At 38.0% G+C, this 17,184-nt stretch overlaps 3 protein-coding genes across 6 annotated transcripts; all 3 read left to right on the top strand.

Moving 5' to 3' along the window:
- Window positions 1-732: 732 nt before the first annotated feature.
- Window positions 733-8,674, top strand: LOC137736979 (pre-mRNA-processing protein 40C). Of its 2 annotated transcripts, none has more exons than XM_068476310.2 (16): window positions 733-992; window positions 1,790-2,079; window positions 2,160-2,300; window positions 2,561-3,194; window positions 3,374-3,510; window positions 4,290-4,327; window positions 4,490-4,568; window positions 4,686-5,132; window positions 5,490-5,573; window positions 6,034-6,174; window positions 6,272-6,378; window positions 6,609-6,732; window positions 7,078-7,221; window positions 7,604-7,750; window positions 7,893-8,015; window positions 8,150-8,674. In XM_068476310.2, the coding sequence occupies exons 2-16, from the start codon at window positions 1,798-1,800 to the stop codon at window positions 8,447-8,449; spliced, it is 2,928 nt and encodes a 975-aa protein (XP_068332411.2). In that variant the 5' UTR covers window positions 733-992; window positions 1,790-1,797; the 3' UTR covers window positions 8,450-8,674. The 2 variants fall into 2 exon arrangements, with proteins under 2 accessions (XP_068332411.2, XP_088539257.1); XM_088683131.1 differs by having other exon boundaries at window positions 853-992; window positions 2,561-3,217; window positions 3,374-3,439.
- A 673-nt stretch (window positions 8,675-9,347) lies between these two features.
- On the top strand, window positions 9,348-13,176 carry LOC137737825 (transcription initiation factor TFIID subunit 15). Of its 2 annotated transcripts, none has more exons than XM_068477392.2 (8): window positions 9,348-9,591; window positions 9,964-10,132; window positions 10,251-10,606; window positions 10,717-10,908; window positions 11,449-11,532; window positions 12,104-12,185; window positions 12,266-12,392; window positions 12,698-13,176. In XM_068477392.2, the coding sequence occupies exons 2-8, from the start codon at window positions 10,013-10,015 to the stop codon at window positions 12,913-12,915; spliced, it is 1,179 nt and encodes a 392-aa protein (XP_068333493.2). In that variant the 5' UTR covers window positions 9,348-9,591; window positions 9,964-10,012; the 3' UTR covers window positions 12,916-13,176. The 2 variants fall into 2 exon arrangements, with proteins under 2 accessions (XP_068333493.2, XP_068333492.2); XM_068477391.2 differs by having other exon boundaries at window positions 9,412-9,596.
- Window positions 13,177-14,534: 1,358 nt separating this feature from the next.
- LOC137736419 (BTB/POZ domain-containing protein At3g19850) lies at window positions 14,535-16,641 on the top strand. Of its 2 annotated transcripts, XM_088682414.1 has the most exons (4): window positions 14,535-14,764; window positions 14,843-15,964; window positions 16,070-16,185; window positions 16,307-16,641. In XM_088682414.1, exons 1-4 carry the CDS (start codon window positions 14,702-14,704, stop codon window positions 16,341-16,343), a joined length of 1,338 nt encoding a protein of 445 aa, XP_088538540.1. In that variant the 5' UTR covers window positions 14,535-14,701; the 3' UTR covers window positions 16,344-16,641. The 2 variants fall into 2 exon arrangements, with proteins under 2 accessions (XP_088538540.1, XP_068331790.2); XM_068475689.2 differs by having other exon boundaries at window positions 16,070-16,641.
- Window positions 16,642-17,184: the final 543 nt, after the last annotated feature.

The raw sequence follows: 17,184 nt of genomic DNA, 5'->3' as shown, positions 1-17,184 counted from the left end.
ATGAGCTATTTATCACACATCCGAAAAGTCGATTGGTTAAATGACTTGATCGGCTACACAACATAACTTAAATCAATCAAGCACACGACGTATTGAGCACCTTAGCGAATCATCTTCAATTGAACACTTGCCCTTATACAAGACCTCAAACTATTGAACTTGATTGTTGGATCCATATTCATCCATTAAACCTTTCTTAGTCATCGGAAAGTCATTGGCTCACACCACACTACAGTGTTAAGGTTTAGCGTGTCATTTTCTCTTTCTTAGTTGTAGTAACATTTTGGTAATTGAACGCTTGTATGAAATTTATTCCTTATACTAATGAAAATTTGATCATTTCGACATTTGAGATTTAAAAAATATTATTTTTACCGATTTTTCTTTCACTTTTATTTTATTTACCAATAGAAAGAAGAAAATTTGGCTCTCAAAATATAAAAAGAAAAAAAAAGAAAAATCATGTTGCAAATGGGCTGGTGGACTTGAGCCTCAATCTCAATCTGGGCCTTCATATTTTAGAAGACTATTGGGTGTGGACTTAACATTGAGTTAGGAACATGAGTTCTGGTTGTTTCGGGCCGGGTTTAATACGGGCTATCGGATTGAGTTGATTCATGGCTTCAAAGTTCCGACCGAGTCGGGTTGACTTGGGTCCGTTTACTTTGCAAAGCCCTAATTCCACCCCCCGTTAACCTTTGCTTGTTTTTGTTTTTGTTTTTTTTTATATTATTTTTGTTTTTATAATGTTTTTTAAAAGTTTTTGGTTTGAAGCTGAATTCACCTCTTCCTCCGTACTCTCACCACTTGCCACCAGCGCGCTCCTTCTCACTTCTCCCCCTGTAGGCTTAAAAGTTAAAACGAAGGCAAAGATGTACTGAAACGCCACCTCTCACCGTCAGCTGTGGCCGGTAGACCAAACAAACCTCCGCCGTTCTCTTCTCTCTGATAATCTCTATCTTCTGACGCATCGCTTCTGCCTTCGCAATCCGGTTAGTTGCACAATTATTGTTCTCCGTTTGTTTCCCGAGAAAATATTTTATTGAGAAACTATCAGAGAGGAAATTGGTTACGCTTACTTAATTTATACTCAAAGCTTTGTGCCTCACGAACTAGATTTTTATGTATGGCGATGAATTTACTTATGAAATAGAATCGAGCAGTTTTGATGTGCATTAGGGTTTTGGCTCTGCATCTGAAATAGTTGAAGTACCAAATCTATTAAGTACTGGTTTGGTAATGAGGTTGTTTTATAAAAAAAATGGGTATAAAAAAAGGTTGAGCTAAAAAAGATGTTTGGTAAACATTTAAAAATAGCTTATTTTCATAGTTTTGGGTGAAAAAAAACTGAAAATGTGACGCAGCAAAAATGAGTTTATTCTCACATCACATCAAAAATAGTTTTTTTTCTTTTCGAAGCACAGTAATACCAAATCAGCCCTAAATTACTTCAATAGTTACCTAGCATTGAAGCTGATACCCGAGTAATTTCGGTACGATACGAGAAGGTCCCTTGTAGTTAGGGTGGGGTTTATTCAGACATATTATGCATATACTCGTGTTAGAGCACATTTTTGACTTAGAAATATGAAAACAGGAACCTAGGTTAAAAATAAAAAGAAAAACCTAAATCGAGGCAAGTCCGTTGTGCAACTTACAGGATGTCCTAGAAACAATTAACATGCTTGTTGTTACGCCTGGAAAGATAGGATTTGGTTTCCAAAATGAAGTGTATGCTTATGACTCGGGTGATTTTTTTTTTCTTATTTTGTTGACTTATCGTATGCAGATCAAATAATGGCATCGCCAGCTTCGTTGCCGCAGGAAGTGAAGCCATCTGTATCTGTTTCACCTGCTGGTGGTGCTTCAACACAAACTGCTGCTTCAACTGCTTCAAGTGTAGGCCCAACCACGTCTAATAGCCAATGTGGTTCTGTGAATGATTCAGTACAAGAACCTTTGCAGACTAAATTTGGCAATGCACCCAGCTTTGCTGTTCCAGCACCTTCGTTCTCTTACAATGTGCCTCCTAATGCAAACATTAGTTTTGGGACGCCTCAGCAGTCATCACCTAGTTCTGTAAGTATTAAAATTACCTCATTTTAAATCAAAATTATAATTCATCTCTGGTTCTAAATTTGACATTTCTTCTAATTTAGGCAATTAAATCAAATCCGCCAGCATCTCCAATGGTTCAGGCCCCAGTCCATGGCTTGTCGTCTTCTGCCAGTCCTTTTTCATACAACATTCCAAAATCTGGTTATTCTTTCCCTAATAGCCAGCAGTTTCAGTCTGGCACGGTGAGGGTCATTTCTTTGAATGAACATGAATTTATCTTGATTAACCGAGTATTGCTGCAATCGGTAGCAAATGACTGTTTGTTGTTTCGATATTTATATTCTTATATCCTTTTCCCAAAAGGAAAAGGCTGTCGTTGAGTTATTGCTGTATTTTTTATCTGCTGTATACCCTTCGCTTATATCCAGATGGAAAGTTAACTTGACAAGTCATTTGATTTTATCCAAAAAATTAGTTGTTCTAAATCTTTTGTTGATTGCAGAATATCACACCTGCTACTGCACAAGAAACTGGTAATGCCTCATTGTCCTCAACTAGTTTGCATTCTGGTTCCTTGCCTGCTCCTACTTCAAGTTCCACAGTGAATATATCATCAGCTCCTAATGCGGGACCAAAAGCTTCATGGATTCCCACTGCCCCATCTTTCAACATGACTCCCGGAATGCCTGGAACTCCCAGGACACCTGGCCTCCCTGGAATAGCTCACTCAGTGCAAATATCTTTTAATCCGACTGCACCGTCTGCACCTATTGATTCTTCTTCTGTAGCCCTTAGACCTAACATGCAAGCAGTACCTGTTGCGTCATCAGCAGTTCAGCCACATGTAGGTGCTCCGTACCCATCTTTATCTGCTATGGGTGCTCCCTGGCTTCCGTCCCCACAGATAGGAGGCTTACCTAGGCCAACGTTTTTGCCATATCCTGCTGCCTTTCCTGGTCCCTTTCCTTTGCCTGCACATGTTATGCCTCTCTCTTCTGTTCCTTTACCTGATTCTCAGCCTCCTGGTGTCACTCCTGTGGGAAATACTGTAGCAAATTCTTTGTCTTCCGTTGGTTCTGGTCATCAATTGGCAGGGTCTTCAGGGATGCAGAAAGAATTACCTCATCCTGGCGTTGGTATGCTTTTGCTTTCATACTTGGTAAACACTATTTGACCTTATAACAATCTATTAGGGCTCTCTCTTCTCTTTCTCTCTCTCTATTGGTTTATCCTTCCCCTTCGTCGATGATAACTTAATCAATGCTACATTGCGTATGGGCCATTTATAGATGACAGGAACAATTCCATGATGCAGGTACCGATAGTAGAGCTGTTGTCAATGAACAATTGGATGCCTGGACTGCCCACAAGACAGAGACAGGTGTTGTATACTATTATAATGCTTTGACCGGTGAATCAACTTATGATAAGCCTCCTGGATTTAGGGAGGAGGTATGTGGAAATTTTATTAATTTTTAGATTCATATGATATGAACACTTTGTGAAATTTCAGTTTGCAAGATGCCTAATCCTAAATTAACTACCAAATGTATCTAAGATGCAGATTGAAATATTTTTGAGGTTTGTTTTATTGCTGCTGCATTTCATTCTCAGGCCTTGAAGTTATCATGTTCATTCTATCAAAATAATATCTTATTTTAACCAGAGCACCTTGTTGTGTCCACATCCAATATAAGTGGTGAGAAAGTGGACCATATTCTTCTTCATATCCCTGTAGGTATGGAGCTTTGGTCCCTTATCTTCTCATGCGCAATTTATGACTTATATATTGGTTGTTTTTTTATATGTTGACATGCTAGTATATTTAGTGTGATACGTATTTGGCCTACTGCATATGAATATTAGATCTTGCAGTGTTTCCTATTGTATACCGTGTGCTAGTTTAGCTGTCTTCCCTGTTTTCCCATAAAATTGTAGAAAAATCACATCATTAGTTTTTATTCGACCGGAGATGACTTTTGAAATGCTCTGAATGCTATGATTATAAGGATTTCATTGTATAACTTTTTTTCCCACCCTAATCTTTTTCTTAAAGAACTGTATTAGGTAAGAATAGGGAGTTATTTAAAAGATGAGATCTAAAGTTTCAGTGTCCCTAGATCTGGTTTGAAATAATTGCTTATTTTCTTTTTCTAGGCATCATGCATGACTTTATTTGACCATTGCTGTTGGGGATGTGTCTGATTAATTTCAACTGTTTTTTTGTGCAGCCTGGTAAGGTTACTATGCAGCCAACTCCAGTTTCAACGTAAGTTCTACTTTATCCTGTTGGGGTTTCCCTTTTTTTTTTTTTTTTTTTTCTTCTTCTTCTTTCACTTATCTGTTGTATTTTGGATATTAAAGTTGTTTCAGAATGTTTTTGCGATATAAGAATGTTCTTTTATTCTTGTTTTGGTTCTCTTATGTTTAGGGTGAATTTGACTGGAACTGATTGGGTATTGGTCACCACCAGTGATGGAAAAAAGTTTTACCATAACAGCAAAACCAAGGTATGGGCTGTATTACTTGTTTATTGAAACGCCTGGGGTATTCAGAAACACTGTTGTATGAATACGTGTTAGTACTAATATTACAGACCTTATTGTATCTTGTTTTTCTCTGATCAGGTAAGTAGCTGGCAGATCCCAAATGAAGTGATTGAATTGAGAAATAAGCAGGATAGTGACGTGCCAAAAGTACATACAATATCAGTGCCAAATAATAATTTAATGATTGAAAAGGGATCTGCTCCAGTTAGTTTGAGTGCTCCAGCCATTAACACGGGTGGCCGGGAAGCCATGCCTTTTAAACCCTCAGCTGTGCAGGGAACATCTTCTGCACTTGATCTGATTAAAAGGAAGTTGCAGGATCCTGTTACATCTTCACCAATTTCAGCACCATCAGAATCAAATGGTGCAAGAGGAGTTGAGAGTACACCTAAGGGCCAGCAAAGCGAGAATAGCAAAGATAAGCTGAAAGACACTAATGGAGATGGAAACTTGTCTGATTCCTCATCAGATTCAGAGGATGCAGACAGTGGGCCAACAAAGGAGGAGTGTATTATTCAATTCAAGGTATCTTTGTCGCTTCTAGTCTTCTACTACACGAAAATTTAATGTGAACATTAAATTGCAGAGGTGCGTATTGTACCCTTAGTCTCTTATAGTGGAATTAAGTTTGAATGTTTTCTTTTTTCTTTATACTCATGGTTTTGAGTCAATTGACTTTTGGACATCCATACTAGTGATCATTTTTGAAGATTTCAACTTAAGACCTATAGCATATAGAAAGTGTGCTTTGCTGCTTTGTACTTTTTTCTCCTTGACGTAACTTCGATTACAGCCATCCCTGAATTGGGTAAAGTTGGTTTTATTTCCAACTTTAAATGCGGTTAATGAGAAATGCTAATCATCTGGTAATTATATATACAGGAGATGCTCAAAGAACGGGGAGTGGCACCATTCTCGAAGTGGGAGAAGGAACTGCCAAAGATAGTGTTTGATCCACGCTTTAAGGTTTGTTGAGTCCAAACATTAGGAATTTCATTGTTTGGAAATTATGGGGCTAACCTATAACTGGAACTGCTTGAACAGGTTTCTTGGATTCATGCATCTGCTAATTTTTGGAAGAGTGAATTTGTTTCTGCCAATATTTGGGTCAATTCTTAATCAATTGACTCAGGGTGCATGTTAATGACTGATACCCAAATCGCTTTTATTTTATTATTAAATTTTATTTTAATTTTTAATTTTTAATTTGTAAGTGTCGTGAAAGGTTTAAACTTTAATTAATGAGGCTTTACAATAGAATCTTCCAGTCAGTGCTGACGTCCTGGGCAGATACTGCCTTAGATGCGGTATTTTCTTTTTCTCTGCCAGTATTATCTATTGTTGATCTCTGTCATGCCAAACTAAGAAGTTTGTGTTAAGTTTCTTTGCGTTACACTTCTATTGTTAAAGGTCTCTACTGTTGCAGGCCATCCCAAGTCATGAAGCTCGCAGGTCCTTGTTTGAGCACTATGTTAAAACACGTGCAGAGGAGGAGAGAAAGGAAAAAAGAGCAGCTCAGAAGGCTGCAATAGAGGGATTTAAGCAGTTATTGGATGAAGCATCGGAGGTCGTGTAGATTGCCTTATTTTAGCTTTCTTATGTCTATCTTATTAGCTCAACTGTGGATTTGGAGATTGCTTATGTAGTCACTTTCAAATTTTCAGGATATTGACCATAACACTGATTACCAAGGTTTCAGAAAGAAATGGGCCAATGATCCACGCTTTGAGGCTTTAGATCGCAAAGATCGGGAGCATTTGTTGAATGAAAGGTATCACCTAATAAGGAGACTTTTGATCGGTATCTGTGGTGTTTTACATATATTATTGTGTAGTTAGTCCTCTATTCGTTTATTTTTTCAATAGGAAATAAGATAGTTAATTAACTAAATTGTACAACATAGAGGACAAGATGTCCACTGGAAGAAAAATATCGACTTCTGAACTGATTTGAGGGGATATAGTAATGGTTTCTGTTCCATGATTTCTATTCTACTTGTAGGGTCCTTCCATTGAAGAGGGCTACTGAAGAAAAGGCTCAAGCAGAGCGTGCTGCTGCTGCAGCTGGTTTTAAGTCCATGCTTAAAGAGAAAGGAGATATTACTGTTAGTTCTCGTTGGTCCAGGGTAGGTGCATTTTACATCAGCTTGTGGTTTATTTGATGTGTTGAAGAGTGCTTCCAGACAATGTACTTCTGGATGCTTTTGGTATAATTCTACGAGTGTGTCTTCTTTTTGGTCAATCATGAGCGTGCATCCAGCAAAAAATTAAAGTAGAATTTTATCCTTAAGCTATAACTTCATTATTACTTTTGTTTCTGTTAGTTGTTTCAGTTTTATTCTCCCTTTCATTTTAAAATGTAAATGATACAGGTTAAGAAATTTTTGATTAAAAAAACTTTTGAATGTATGAGATACTTGGTGTGCTAGAAAATTTATATGAACTTATTTTATGTTGGGGACTTTCTGTAGGTGAAAGATAGTCTGCGGAATGATCCGAGGTACAAAAATGTTAGGCATGAGGATAGGGAAGTTTTATTCAATGAGCATATATCGGGACTAAAAGCTGTGGAAGAGGAAGCAGAACAAGAGGCAAAAGCTAAACGTGACGAGCAGGTAAAAGTAGTGCATCTGCATTTGTTAGGAACTCCCTCATCCTCTTCCTTCCTCGTTTCTTTCTGTCTGTATAAGCGAATGGGACCTATAAGAAAACCTTTATTAGAAGAAGGAAATAGGTAATGATAAATTTACTTGATGAGAAAGGCTCTCGCCTTTCCCACCTATACCTCTTCAATTTTGTTCGAAAGAAAATATGTATGCATAACATATATCTGTCACTTCAGATGGTGTGTTGGTGGGGATTTTGAGAATTAGTTCTTCAAAACAGTTGACAAAAAACCTAAATGATCTGTAAAAAGAGAGAATAAAACTGTATTGCATCTAGGAGTGTGTACTTCAAAAAAAGAATGCTAAAGATTTTGTTTCCCTTGGCTTTCAGGAAAAACTGAGGGAAAGGGAACGAGAACTGCGGAAGCGGAAGGAAAGAGAAGAGCAAGAAACAGAGAGGGTGCGACTGAAAGTTCGCAGGAAGGAGGCAGTTGCTACTTTTCAAGCTCTACTTGTGGAAACAATTAAAGATCCTCAGGTATTATCCTTTGTTCACTTGGTTTTAGCTTCATTAGCTTAAGCTACGCATCTGCTATGAATTTCTGTACATTTACTATGATATGGTGTGGTGTATCGTGTGTTGATAGATTATTAAACCTTTTGGCTTATCATATACTCAGGCATCTTGGACAGGTTCTAAGCCTAAACTGGAGAAGGATCCACAAAGGCGTGCAGCCAACCCTGATTTAGATCCATCTGACATGGAAAAGCTCTTCTGGGAACATGTAAAGATGCTAAACGAGGTAATATATAATCCGGTGCTTCAATCCATTTCAATTTTGTTATCATTGTTAAAAAATGTCTTTTGTTTATACTTTGTTCCAGTTGAAAAATGCTGCTTTTGTAATTTTTTACTTTATTGGTTTGGCTTTTCTAGCGATGTGCACATGAGTTCAGAACTCTGTTGGCCGAAGTCTTGACTGCAGAAGCAGCGTCCCAAGAGACAGAAGATGGAAAAACAGTTCTTAATTCGTGGTCAACAGCTAAACGTATTCTAAAGACGGATCCCAGATACGACAAGATGCCAAGAAAAGAGAGGGAAGTTTTGTGGAGACGATATTCTGAGGAGATGCTGCGGAAGCAAAAGTCAGATAGGAAAACAGATGCTAAAAGTAGAAGTTCTATTGACGCTGGGAGGAATCCCTACGGATCTAGGGGTACTCACGATCGGCGATGATTTTTTTGGTTAAAGCTTAAAGAGACTGGAACTTCAAGTTAATTTTCCCTAGTCCTCGTAATTTTGACTCGAGTAGGACGGATGACGGGTCGAGCACAAAAACTACACTTCTGTATTATACGAATTATATCGAGTGATTAAGCTGATGTTGCTTAAGTTTTTTAGTCGAATAGTTGCTGTTGCCCATAAAGTTATGTCCAATTTGCCTTCTCAGTTCTCACTAAACCGATCCTTCTCAGTTGCCTCCGAATCTTTTACGTTTCACTCTTTTTGTCATATATATATATATATATATTTTTTTTTTCACTTAATACATTTCCCCCTTTAATTTTGAGTTTTTAACTTTTGAGAAGGGCAAAAAGAATGGTTTGGTAGTAAAAGTCACAAGTGCTTATGAGTCGCAGAATCACTTGTTGAACAAGCACATGGCAAATGCCTTGTTAGGATACGCTTGAATTTTTAGCAAAACGAGCGGGAGTGCTCCCTACAGTCATTACCAAGGGTGTGATATTTTTGTTTTAATATTAAAGAACTATCAACTTCATATTCTGAAAAGGGATTCAACAAAAAAACATATCATATGATTAGTATAATACTTTCTTTTTATTGAAAAATTAAGAGAGATTTTTCATTGAACTAGGAATACAAAGTGTGAAATATGTTATTATAAATTAAAGAAAAATGTATACATAAATTTCGAAATTTAAATTTATTTTAAAAAATTTCTCAAAAATGATCCTAATAAAAGAAAAATTACTGTTAAAAAAAATAAAAAAAAACTTTAACGAAAAACTGCATGTACTGCTCACTTTAACGAAAAACTATATTTTTACACGAAAAACTATTTACTTTACCTTTTATTTTATCGTAAAATCAAAATTTCCAAACCATCTCCATTAGCCTTCCTTTAAAAAAAAATTTACAAAATCCGATAATAGGTGCTAGAGTAGTGGATGAAGCTCGAACGCCAGTTTCAAAAATTAGGGCTTCCAGTCTCTCTCTCTTCTGATCCTCCTAATCTTCTCCCACAGTTTGCGATTGCCAATTAGGGTTCGCTGAAGGAGATTGTGCAATCGCACAGTTGTGTTTAGTGTTTTCACCTTTCAGAGGCTCGAGGTTCGCGACCCTCGTCGAGGACTCAGGTAAGGTAGATTTTGTTCCGACGATTTGGAATTTGAAAATTGAAATTTGGAAGTGCTGATATTTTAACATTTCACATTGTATAACGATCCGAGAATCCATGGATGCCTTTATTTTTGTTTTCTGCTCGTTTCGTGTCGATTAATTGATTGAAGAGGGGTTTCTGCAACAAGGGTTTTATCATAATTCTTTAGGAATTTGATTGAGCAATGTTATATTCCGCAATGGATTCTATGCGTTTTTCTCCTTGGTTTGTTTTGCTGCGTTCGATCTTTTGCACAACGTTATGCCTTTTCTGTTTACAATGTATATCTTCGAAAATTTCGATACAACTAGTTAGCCTGTTTTACTGAAAATTAATCTGTTTTGTGAAGGATTGGAGTTGGATTTCCGCTCAATCAAATTTCATGAGAGTGGAACTATATGGCAACCTATACAGGAAAAGGAGCCCCCTCAAATGGGTCAGTTTATGTTTGCAATCTGCCTGAGGGGACTGATGAAAATATGTTGGCTGAACATTTTGGCACCATTGGGCTGTTAAAGGTAGCGATTTTTACCGTTTATTCTTTAACTAACCTTCTGTATAAATGTCTTTGTATATCTGGAAAACTCATCAGTTTCTCCTGTGTTTCTCTTTTTAATCTTGCTTTCTACCATTTAGAAAGACAAGCGAACGGGTCGACCGAAAATTTGGCTGTACCGAGACAAATTGACCGACGAACCTAAGGGAGATGCTACTGTAACGTATGAAGATCCACATGCTGCATCAGCCGCCGTTGAATGGTTTAACGACAAGGAATTCCATGGTAATACCATTGGGGTTTTTATAGCCGAGTCCAAAAGCAAAGATGATCAGACTCATAACTCTGCTGTTGATCCAAGTTTTGGCGGTGATCTTGATGGATCGGAGGAAGCTACTCAGGATACGAATGGGGGTGGTGGCGGTGGTCGAGGTCGAGGTGATGCTACTGGGAAAGCATGGCAACAAGAAGGAGACTGGACGTGTCCAAATACAAGGTCTGTGATGTGATATTGGTGAGCAGCTCTTTCTTGCACTTTTGTTGGCATTTTCATTCTTAAATGTAATGTTTATTCTGTAATAGCTTCTCATACACTTTTTCTAACAGCTGTGCCAATGTGAATTTTGCATTTCGTGGTGTGTGCAATCGCTGTGGAAGTGCTCGACCAACCGGAGCTTCTGGTGGCGCAGGGGGTGGTGGTCGTGGCAGGGGTCGTGGCGTTGATGCTGGGGGCCGTGGTGGTCCTGTTGGTGCTCCTACAGGTGGACTCTTTGGTCCAAATGACTGGCCGTGTCCAATGTAAGACTGTTTTATTCTTCCTTCCCTCCCTCGTTTTAAGCCACTTCTTTCTTTATTATTATTGTTGTTGCCGTCGTCGTCGTTGTTTTTAAGTTTCAGTCCAAGTTTTGTCACGTATTTTTATATTCTGTTAATGAGGTGGAATTAGTAGAAACATGATTTCTTGGTTTTTTTAAAGGACCTTTTATTCCATTCTCATATGATTTTGATTTTCTTCACATTCTTACAAATATATTATCATATTGCGAGGTTGTGGAAGTTAGGTAGAATCTTGCATCAACCTTGGTTAATATGTTGCTACTTGCTAGGACAGAGAAATTTTATGCGTTGACCATTTTATGTAGCATTATAAGTTTCATACTTGAAGGCCAAGTTCGTTGGGTATATGTGCACTAGCCTACTAATTGATGGTATTTGGGTATAATTATTCATTCCGTAAGCTAACTCTACTTTGTTTGGGTTTAGCAGTATCATAGATATATCATTTAAATGCAGAGTGTATTATTGCTCACACTGCTTCGTTTTCTTCTTTTGTTTCAGGTGTGCCAACATCAATTGGGCAAAGCGTACAAAATGCAATATATGCAACACTAATAAACCGGGTCACAATGAAGGGGGTGTAAGGTATTGCATTACTATTACTTCAACCTATGCTTCTGTCAGTTGCCAATCAATTGCTGGTATCCATTGTGCGGGAAGATGGTGTAATGCTGATAGTACGTAAATATAAATATGTACACAGTCTTGGTCTTGTCATTGATTCTTATCTATTTATGTCCATACCTAAATGTGTTGAACCATTCTGTTTTCCCTCCCCCCACAATCCAAAAGGGGGAAAAAGCACTTTTGAATAAAAGCTATACGCTATTGTATTTGTTGTAAGAAAATTTGGTCATACTTTCTTCTCCTAAAAAAGTTAATTGGTCTTGTTTCACACGGTAAAGGGATCCACTTTCTTTACTCTGCCCCTTTTTTTCCCTTAAATTCTCGTATAAATTCTTGTATTTCTATCTAGCTGAAGAATTAGATGCACCTTGGTGGTGGTTAATGAAGAAAGCAGTAAGCTGGTTTTTCCTCTTTTCTTAGGTTATCTCTAGATTCTCTACTTTTATTAGAAATATTTTTCAGTCTGTATTGAAACATTCTTGTGACTTTTATAGAGATATACTGATTTTCCTTTAAATCTATTTGACAGGGGGGGACGTGGTGGTGGTTACAAGGAACTTGATGAAGAAGAATTAGAGGAAATCAAGCGACGTAGGCGGGAGGCAGAAGAAGTAAGATTTATACGCATAAGCATTATTTGAACATACATATCTTTTGTTCTGGTTTAGAAGTGATTTTATACCATTCTCAGGATGATGGAGAGATGTATGATGAGTTTGGCAACCTCAAGAAAAAATTTCGCTCTAAAACACAGCCAGCTGAAACTGGACGAGCTCTTCCAGGTGCCGGACGTGCTGGATGGGAAGTGGAGGAAATAGGTACGGATGCATTTTGTGGCATGATTATTCTTAATTAGGAGTATGTTGATATAGGTTTGATTTTTAGATTTTAAATCCTTATTCTAGAGGTATGTACATAAGATGTTAGTTATTATCGCATTCTTAAACATGATTGTCCTTTTTCCTTTTTCCTTTTCCTCTTGATTCTACTTGGAATGTTTTGACATTTTTATTTACCATAGCACTTGAATGAAGCTGATTTTAGGAGTTGTTGCTGCTTTCTTAGTCAAGCAAGAACCGCGTTTGGATTAGTGATTGACTTTGTTTGAAAAATGATATGGCAGGTGACAGAGAGAGAAATAGAGAGAGGGGAAGGGAACACGATGATAGACCGAGCAGCAAGAACAGAGACAGAGATGATGGTTATAGGCATCGTAGTCGAAGTAGAGAAAGGGAAAGGGATAGGGGGAGAGATAGGCCTCGAGACTATGATTATGATCGAGAAAAAGAATACGGGAGGGACAGGGATCGAGACCGGGACCGGCACAGGCACCGTTATTGAAGGTTATGGGACAGTTTCCCAGTTTTGGTTCTCCGTGGAGCTGCATTTGTGTTGAACTTTGTTTTACTTTGCATTTGAAGCTAGTCGAATGGGGAATACGGGTCTCTGCTCTCCGCTTTCTTCGAACCGTGATCTGCTCTCCATTCATGTATAATTTGGTTTCCATGAGTTTATTTGCACTATTAGAATTTTGCTTTCAACATTTCTTTTTAAGTTATGAATATTATCAATTGTCTGATGGGAATGGGTTATTTTTCGTCATTGGATGGTTGGTTTATCCGTCTTTTAATCCAACACTCGTATTTGGGAAGTAAAAATTCTACGTTTTTGTCCCAATTTTTCATGTAGACTAACTAAGCATCGATGCCATATCATTTGATGCTATGATATTTGACATTTTTAGGGAAAATACCTCGTTTTACGGTATATCAGGAAATGGTTTGAAACCGAGACACATTGAGTTGAAGAAAATGTCTTAATCATTAGGGCAATCAACCGATTTTCTCATTCTGTGTTTTTAAATATTTTTAGCTGCTTAATATTAAATGTTGTGTATCCAACAAAAAATAAACACGTTAATTAAAACTGAAGTAATAATTCAATCATCAACTTCTTCGATGTCATGTAATTTAGAAAATTTTACCTATAAATTTAATTATAACGACAGCATACTAAGTGACAAAAGGAATATTATCAATATCAATTACTTGAGAGCAACTTTCTTGACTTGCAGAATTTGTCATCTACAAAGTGACAAAAATATCCCCACGTTATCTTTTTGTTTTTTTTTTCTTCTATTTGCTGAACCAACACGTGTTTTTCTACATTATTCAAATCAAATGGATGAAAATCTTGTTGGACGGATTTCCTAATTCCTTTTGTTTTTGTTCCTTTCTAGTCAGAAACTGTCTTCTTCTTTGATAATTGAGGTTAGGGTTAGACAAGAACATACCATTTATTTAAATCCCTAATATTTTTTTGTGTCTCAAAGTTTTGATTAAGGTAGTTCTCACATCGGATAATATCAAAATGAGGTTGAATGAGTATTTTTCATGAGTAATTCAGTTCATAAGTGACGTTAATTTCCCCTATTTTCAGATAAACAAGCTAAAATCATCACATTATTTAGCTATAAAAGTAAAAAGAAAGTTCAACATGATTGCTTGATGAAGACAACTCTAAATCTAAAATTAAATGAAATCAAAATACAAAAAATCTCATATTATCATAAAATAAAAAATACCATACAGATCGTGATCAATCAGTTTAACCCCAATTTTTCTCTTTTCATGGGGAATGGTTCACGGATTAAATTAAAGGATATAAAACAATGTTGATGAGTGATGATGCTACTTAAAGGTCAAAACTTGCCAACAGGATCCGCTCAGATCCTTTTGGTGAGGATGGGATCTGTGAATTGTATCTGTTCATCGTATATCGTGTAATTAGTTTTTATCAAATACTGTTTGTATTTAATTTTAAATTAAAATATTTAAAATAATATTAACGAACACGATTCATGAATTCATGAGATCTTCATTACGAGGACCCGGCGAAGTTTCGGATTACAAAACTTGTACCCTTTTATTTATTAAGAGGTGTCAGTGCACTCCAAATTTGTGTACAGACACTTGACTTTTGCCCCTTGTCTTCTGACACCACATGCATATTTCCTTTTAACCATTTTCTGGCGGTCTCTGTTTATGCAAATTGCAGGTAGAGGTTTAATTTGTTGAATCCGTTAATTCCAATAGCAGCAGCAACAGCCGCCGCCGCCGCCGCCGCCATGCCACACGTCTCCGATTTTCAAATCCACATTAATGGTCAGCAAACATTCTTCGTCAGCGAGGTAATCAAACGAAAAATTATATGGTGTTTCGGAGTAAATCATTACTTTTTTGCTAATTACAGCGCACTTCTTTTGCAGGAGATTTTATCAACATATTCGGCAAGGTTGAAGAAGATCATCAAGCAAGAAAGGAGAGGAACCAAGATCAAGAATTCCGGTATCAAAATCGATGACTTTCCCGGAGGCCCCAACGGGTTTGAGTTGGTTTCTCGATTCTGTTACAACAATGGGAGAATCACGCTCACAGTTTCAAACGTGTGCCTCCTCCACTGCTCTGCAATCTTCCTCGGCATGACCGAGAACCTTGCACCCCGCAATTTGTTGCAGAAAACAAATACTTTTCTCGACGGATTTTTTGAGTGGTCGTTGAAAGACGTACTAGCCTGCCTGAAGAGCTGCCACTCGTTCTTCGACTACGCAGATTCGTCCGGTCTTTTAGACAAACTCATTACTGCACTGCTAACAAAGATCGCTCAGAATTCTGACGTAAGCAACCTCATTGCCTCGTCGCCTTCGTCTTCTCCGGAAACTGCATCTGGGTTCAGACTCTCTTCCAACACGCCAAAATCGATCAGGCCGAGCTCGTCCAGCAGAGCGTGGTGGTTCGACGACGTGGCGGTTCTGCCACCAAATATCATTGCAAAACTCCTCCAGATTTTAGGTGCTTACGGACCCAAAAACAACAGCCTGATCCTCACCAGATTCCTCCTCCACTACTTGAAAATCTCAGCCCAGAGAAAACCCGCGAACTCGAAATGCGAACTCGGGAGGCTCGCAGACACGGCGGTTCACGGCGTGATCTTGGTGGGCAAAAAGGTGTTTTCATGCAGAGCTCTGTTCTGGGTTCTGTGGATTGTGTCTGGATTTGGAATTAGCAAAGAGTACAAAGTTGGGTTGGAGAGGTTGATTGGTGGGATGATCGATGAAGCCACGCTGGATGATTTGCTGGTGTCGGGGCACGACAGGGGAATTTATGATGTTAATCTCGTGATTAGGATGTTAAGAGTGTTTCTTAATGGCGAAGGAGTTTCAGTGCAGAGGTTGAAGAAAGCTGGGAAATTGGTTGATAAGTACTTGGGTGAAATATCACCTGACCAGAATCTCAAGATTTCTAAGTTTCTGGGAGTTGCAGAGAGCTTGCCTGATTGTGCTAGGGACTGCTTTGATGCGGCCTACAGAGCCATTGATGTCTATCTTGAGGTAACCACTCCATTACCATCACCTTAATTCTTTACCCTTTTGTTTTTATTTTTTAGTGTGATTGATTGACTGTTAATCGTCGATTTTGGATCGAATGTGTGACAGGCTCATCCAAATCTTTCGCTCGAACAGCGGGCGAGATTATGCAGATGCCTAAATTACGAGAAGCTGAGCTTAGAAGCATGTAAAGAGCTTGCCAAGAATCCTAAAATCCCACCAAGGTTTGCCATTCGAGCACTTATTTCTCAAAACTCCAAAATAACACCAACACAGCCAAAACTGGTTGTATATCAGAGTCCGCGTTCTCATTTCCATTCATGTTCCGATATGGTTTGGTACAAGACCGGCGGTGCGGAAGAAGACGAATCGACGTCGTTAAACTTGCAGAGGATGCAATGGAGGGTGGTGGAGTTGGAGAAACTGTGCAGGCAAATGAAGGGGCAAGTGTCAAGGATGGTAAAACATAATGTCTTGACGACTATCGCTCCAACTCACGGTAGAGCTTTTCCCAGACTTTGTTGATCCTTCATGTTTCAAATATTACTGAGGGTAAAACAGTGAAAGTATGTTATTATTTTGTGTATTCTCCTTTTATATTTACTCTGGAGATCAAAGTATGTAATTGGGGTTTATTGCTTGTAATTATTCCATTACCTGATAAGAATGATTTCATTTCATATCTAGTACAATAGAATAGGAATGTTTAACAGAATCAGTTTTTCTCAAGGTTTTAAAAAACGCTAAGTTCTAGTCGGGTCGCGGGTTAGGCCGACTAGCCACAGCCTAGGACGCCTAACCCTTACTGAATTTTCCTCTACGTTTTGGCCTAACTTGCATTGGTCCTCCACTGCCTAGCATTTAGGTGCCGCCTAGACCGATTTTTAGAACAATTTTCTATTGCCTTTTGGGGCAAATGTGTACCATGTAACGACGTAGTTTAGCTCTATAGTCTTGAAAAGATCTTTTATCCGATCACAGACGTTATCTCTATAGATTATTACAGATGTTAGAATTTGCCCCATGGCCTTCTAATTTAATCCGACATAGGACGACATAAAATTATAGCAATTAAATGCATAAGCAAAGGTTAACTTTTTAATTTGTGTTTTTGTGTACGTGATTGCCTAGTTGAAGAAAAAGTCCAAGAAACTTGATCAATTAATTGAAACCATTGCCTTAAGCTGTATTAGTAGAGCCTTGTATCATGCATGTGAGCGACT

This window comes from Pyrus communis, chromosome 13, assembly GCF_041283825.1.
Source record: "Pyrus communis isolate YQ-2024b chromosome 13, ASM4128382v1, whole genome shotgun sequence".
NCBI classification, from domain to species: Eukaryota; Viridiplantae; Streptophyta; class Magnoliopsida; order Rosales; family Rosaceae; genus Pyrus; species Pyrus communis.
The sequence above is the reverse complement of the archived record's forward strand: the minus strand, read 5'-3'. Positions and strand labels throughout refer to the sequence as shown.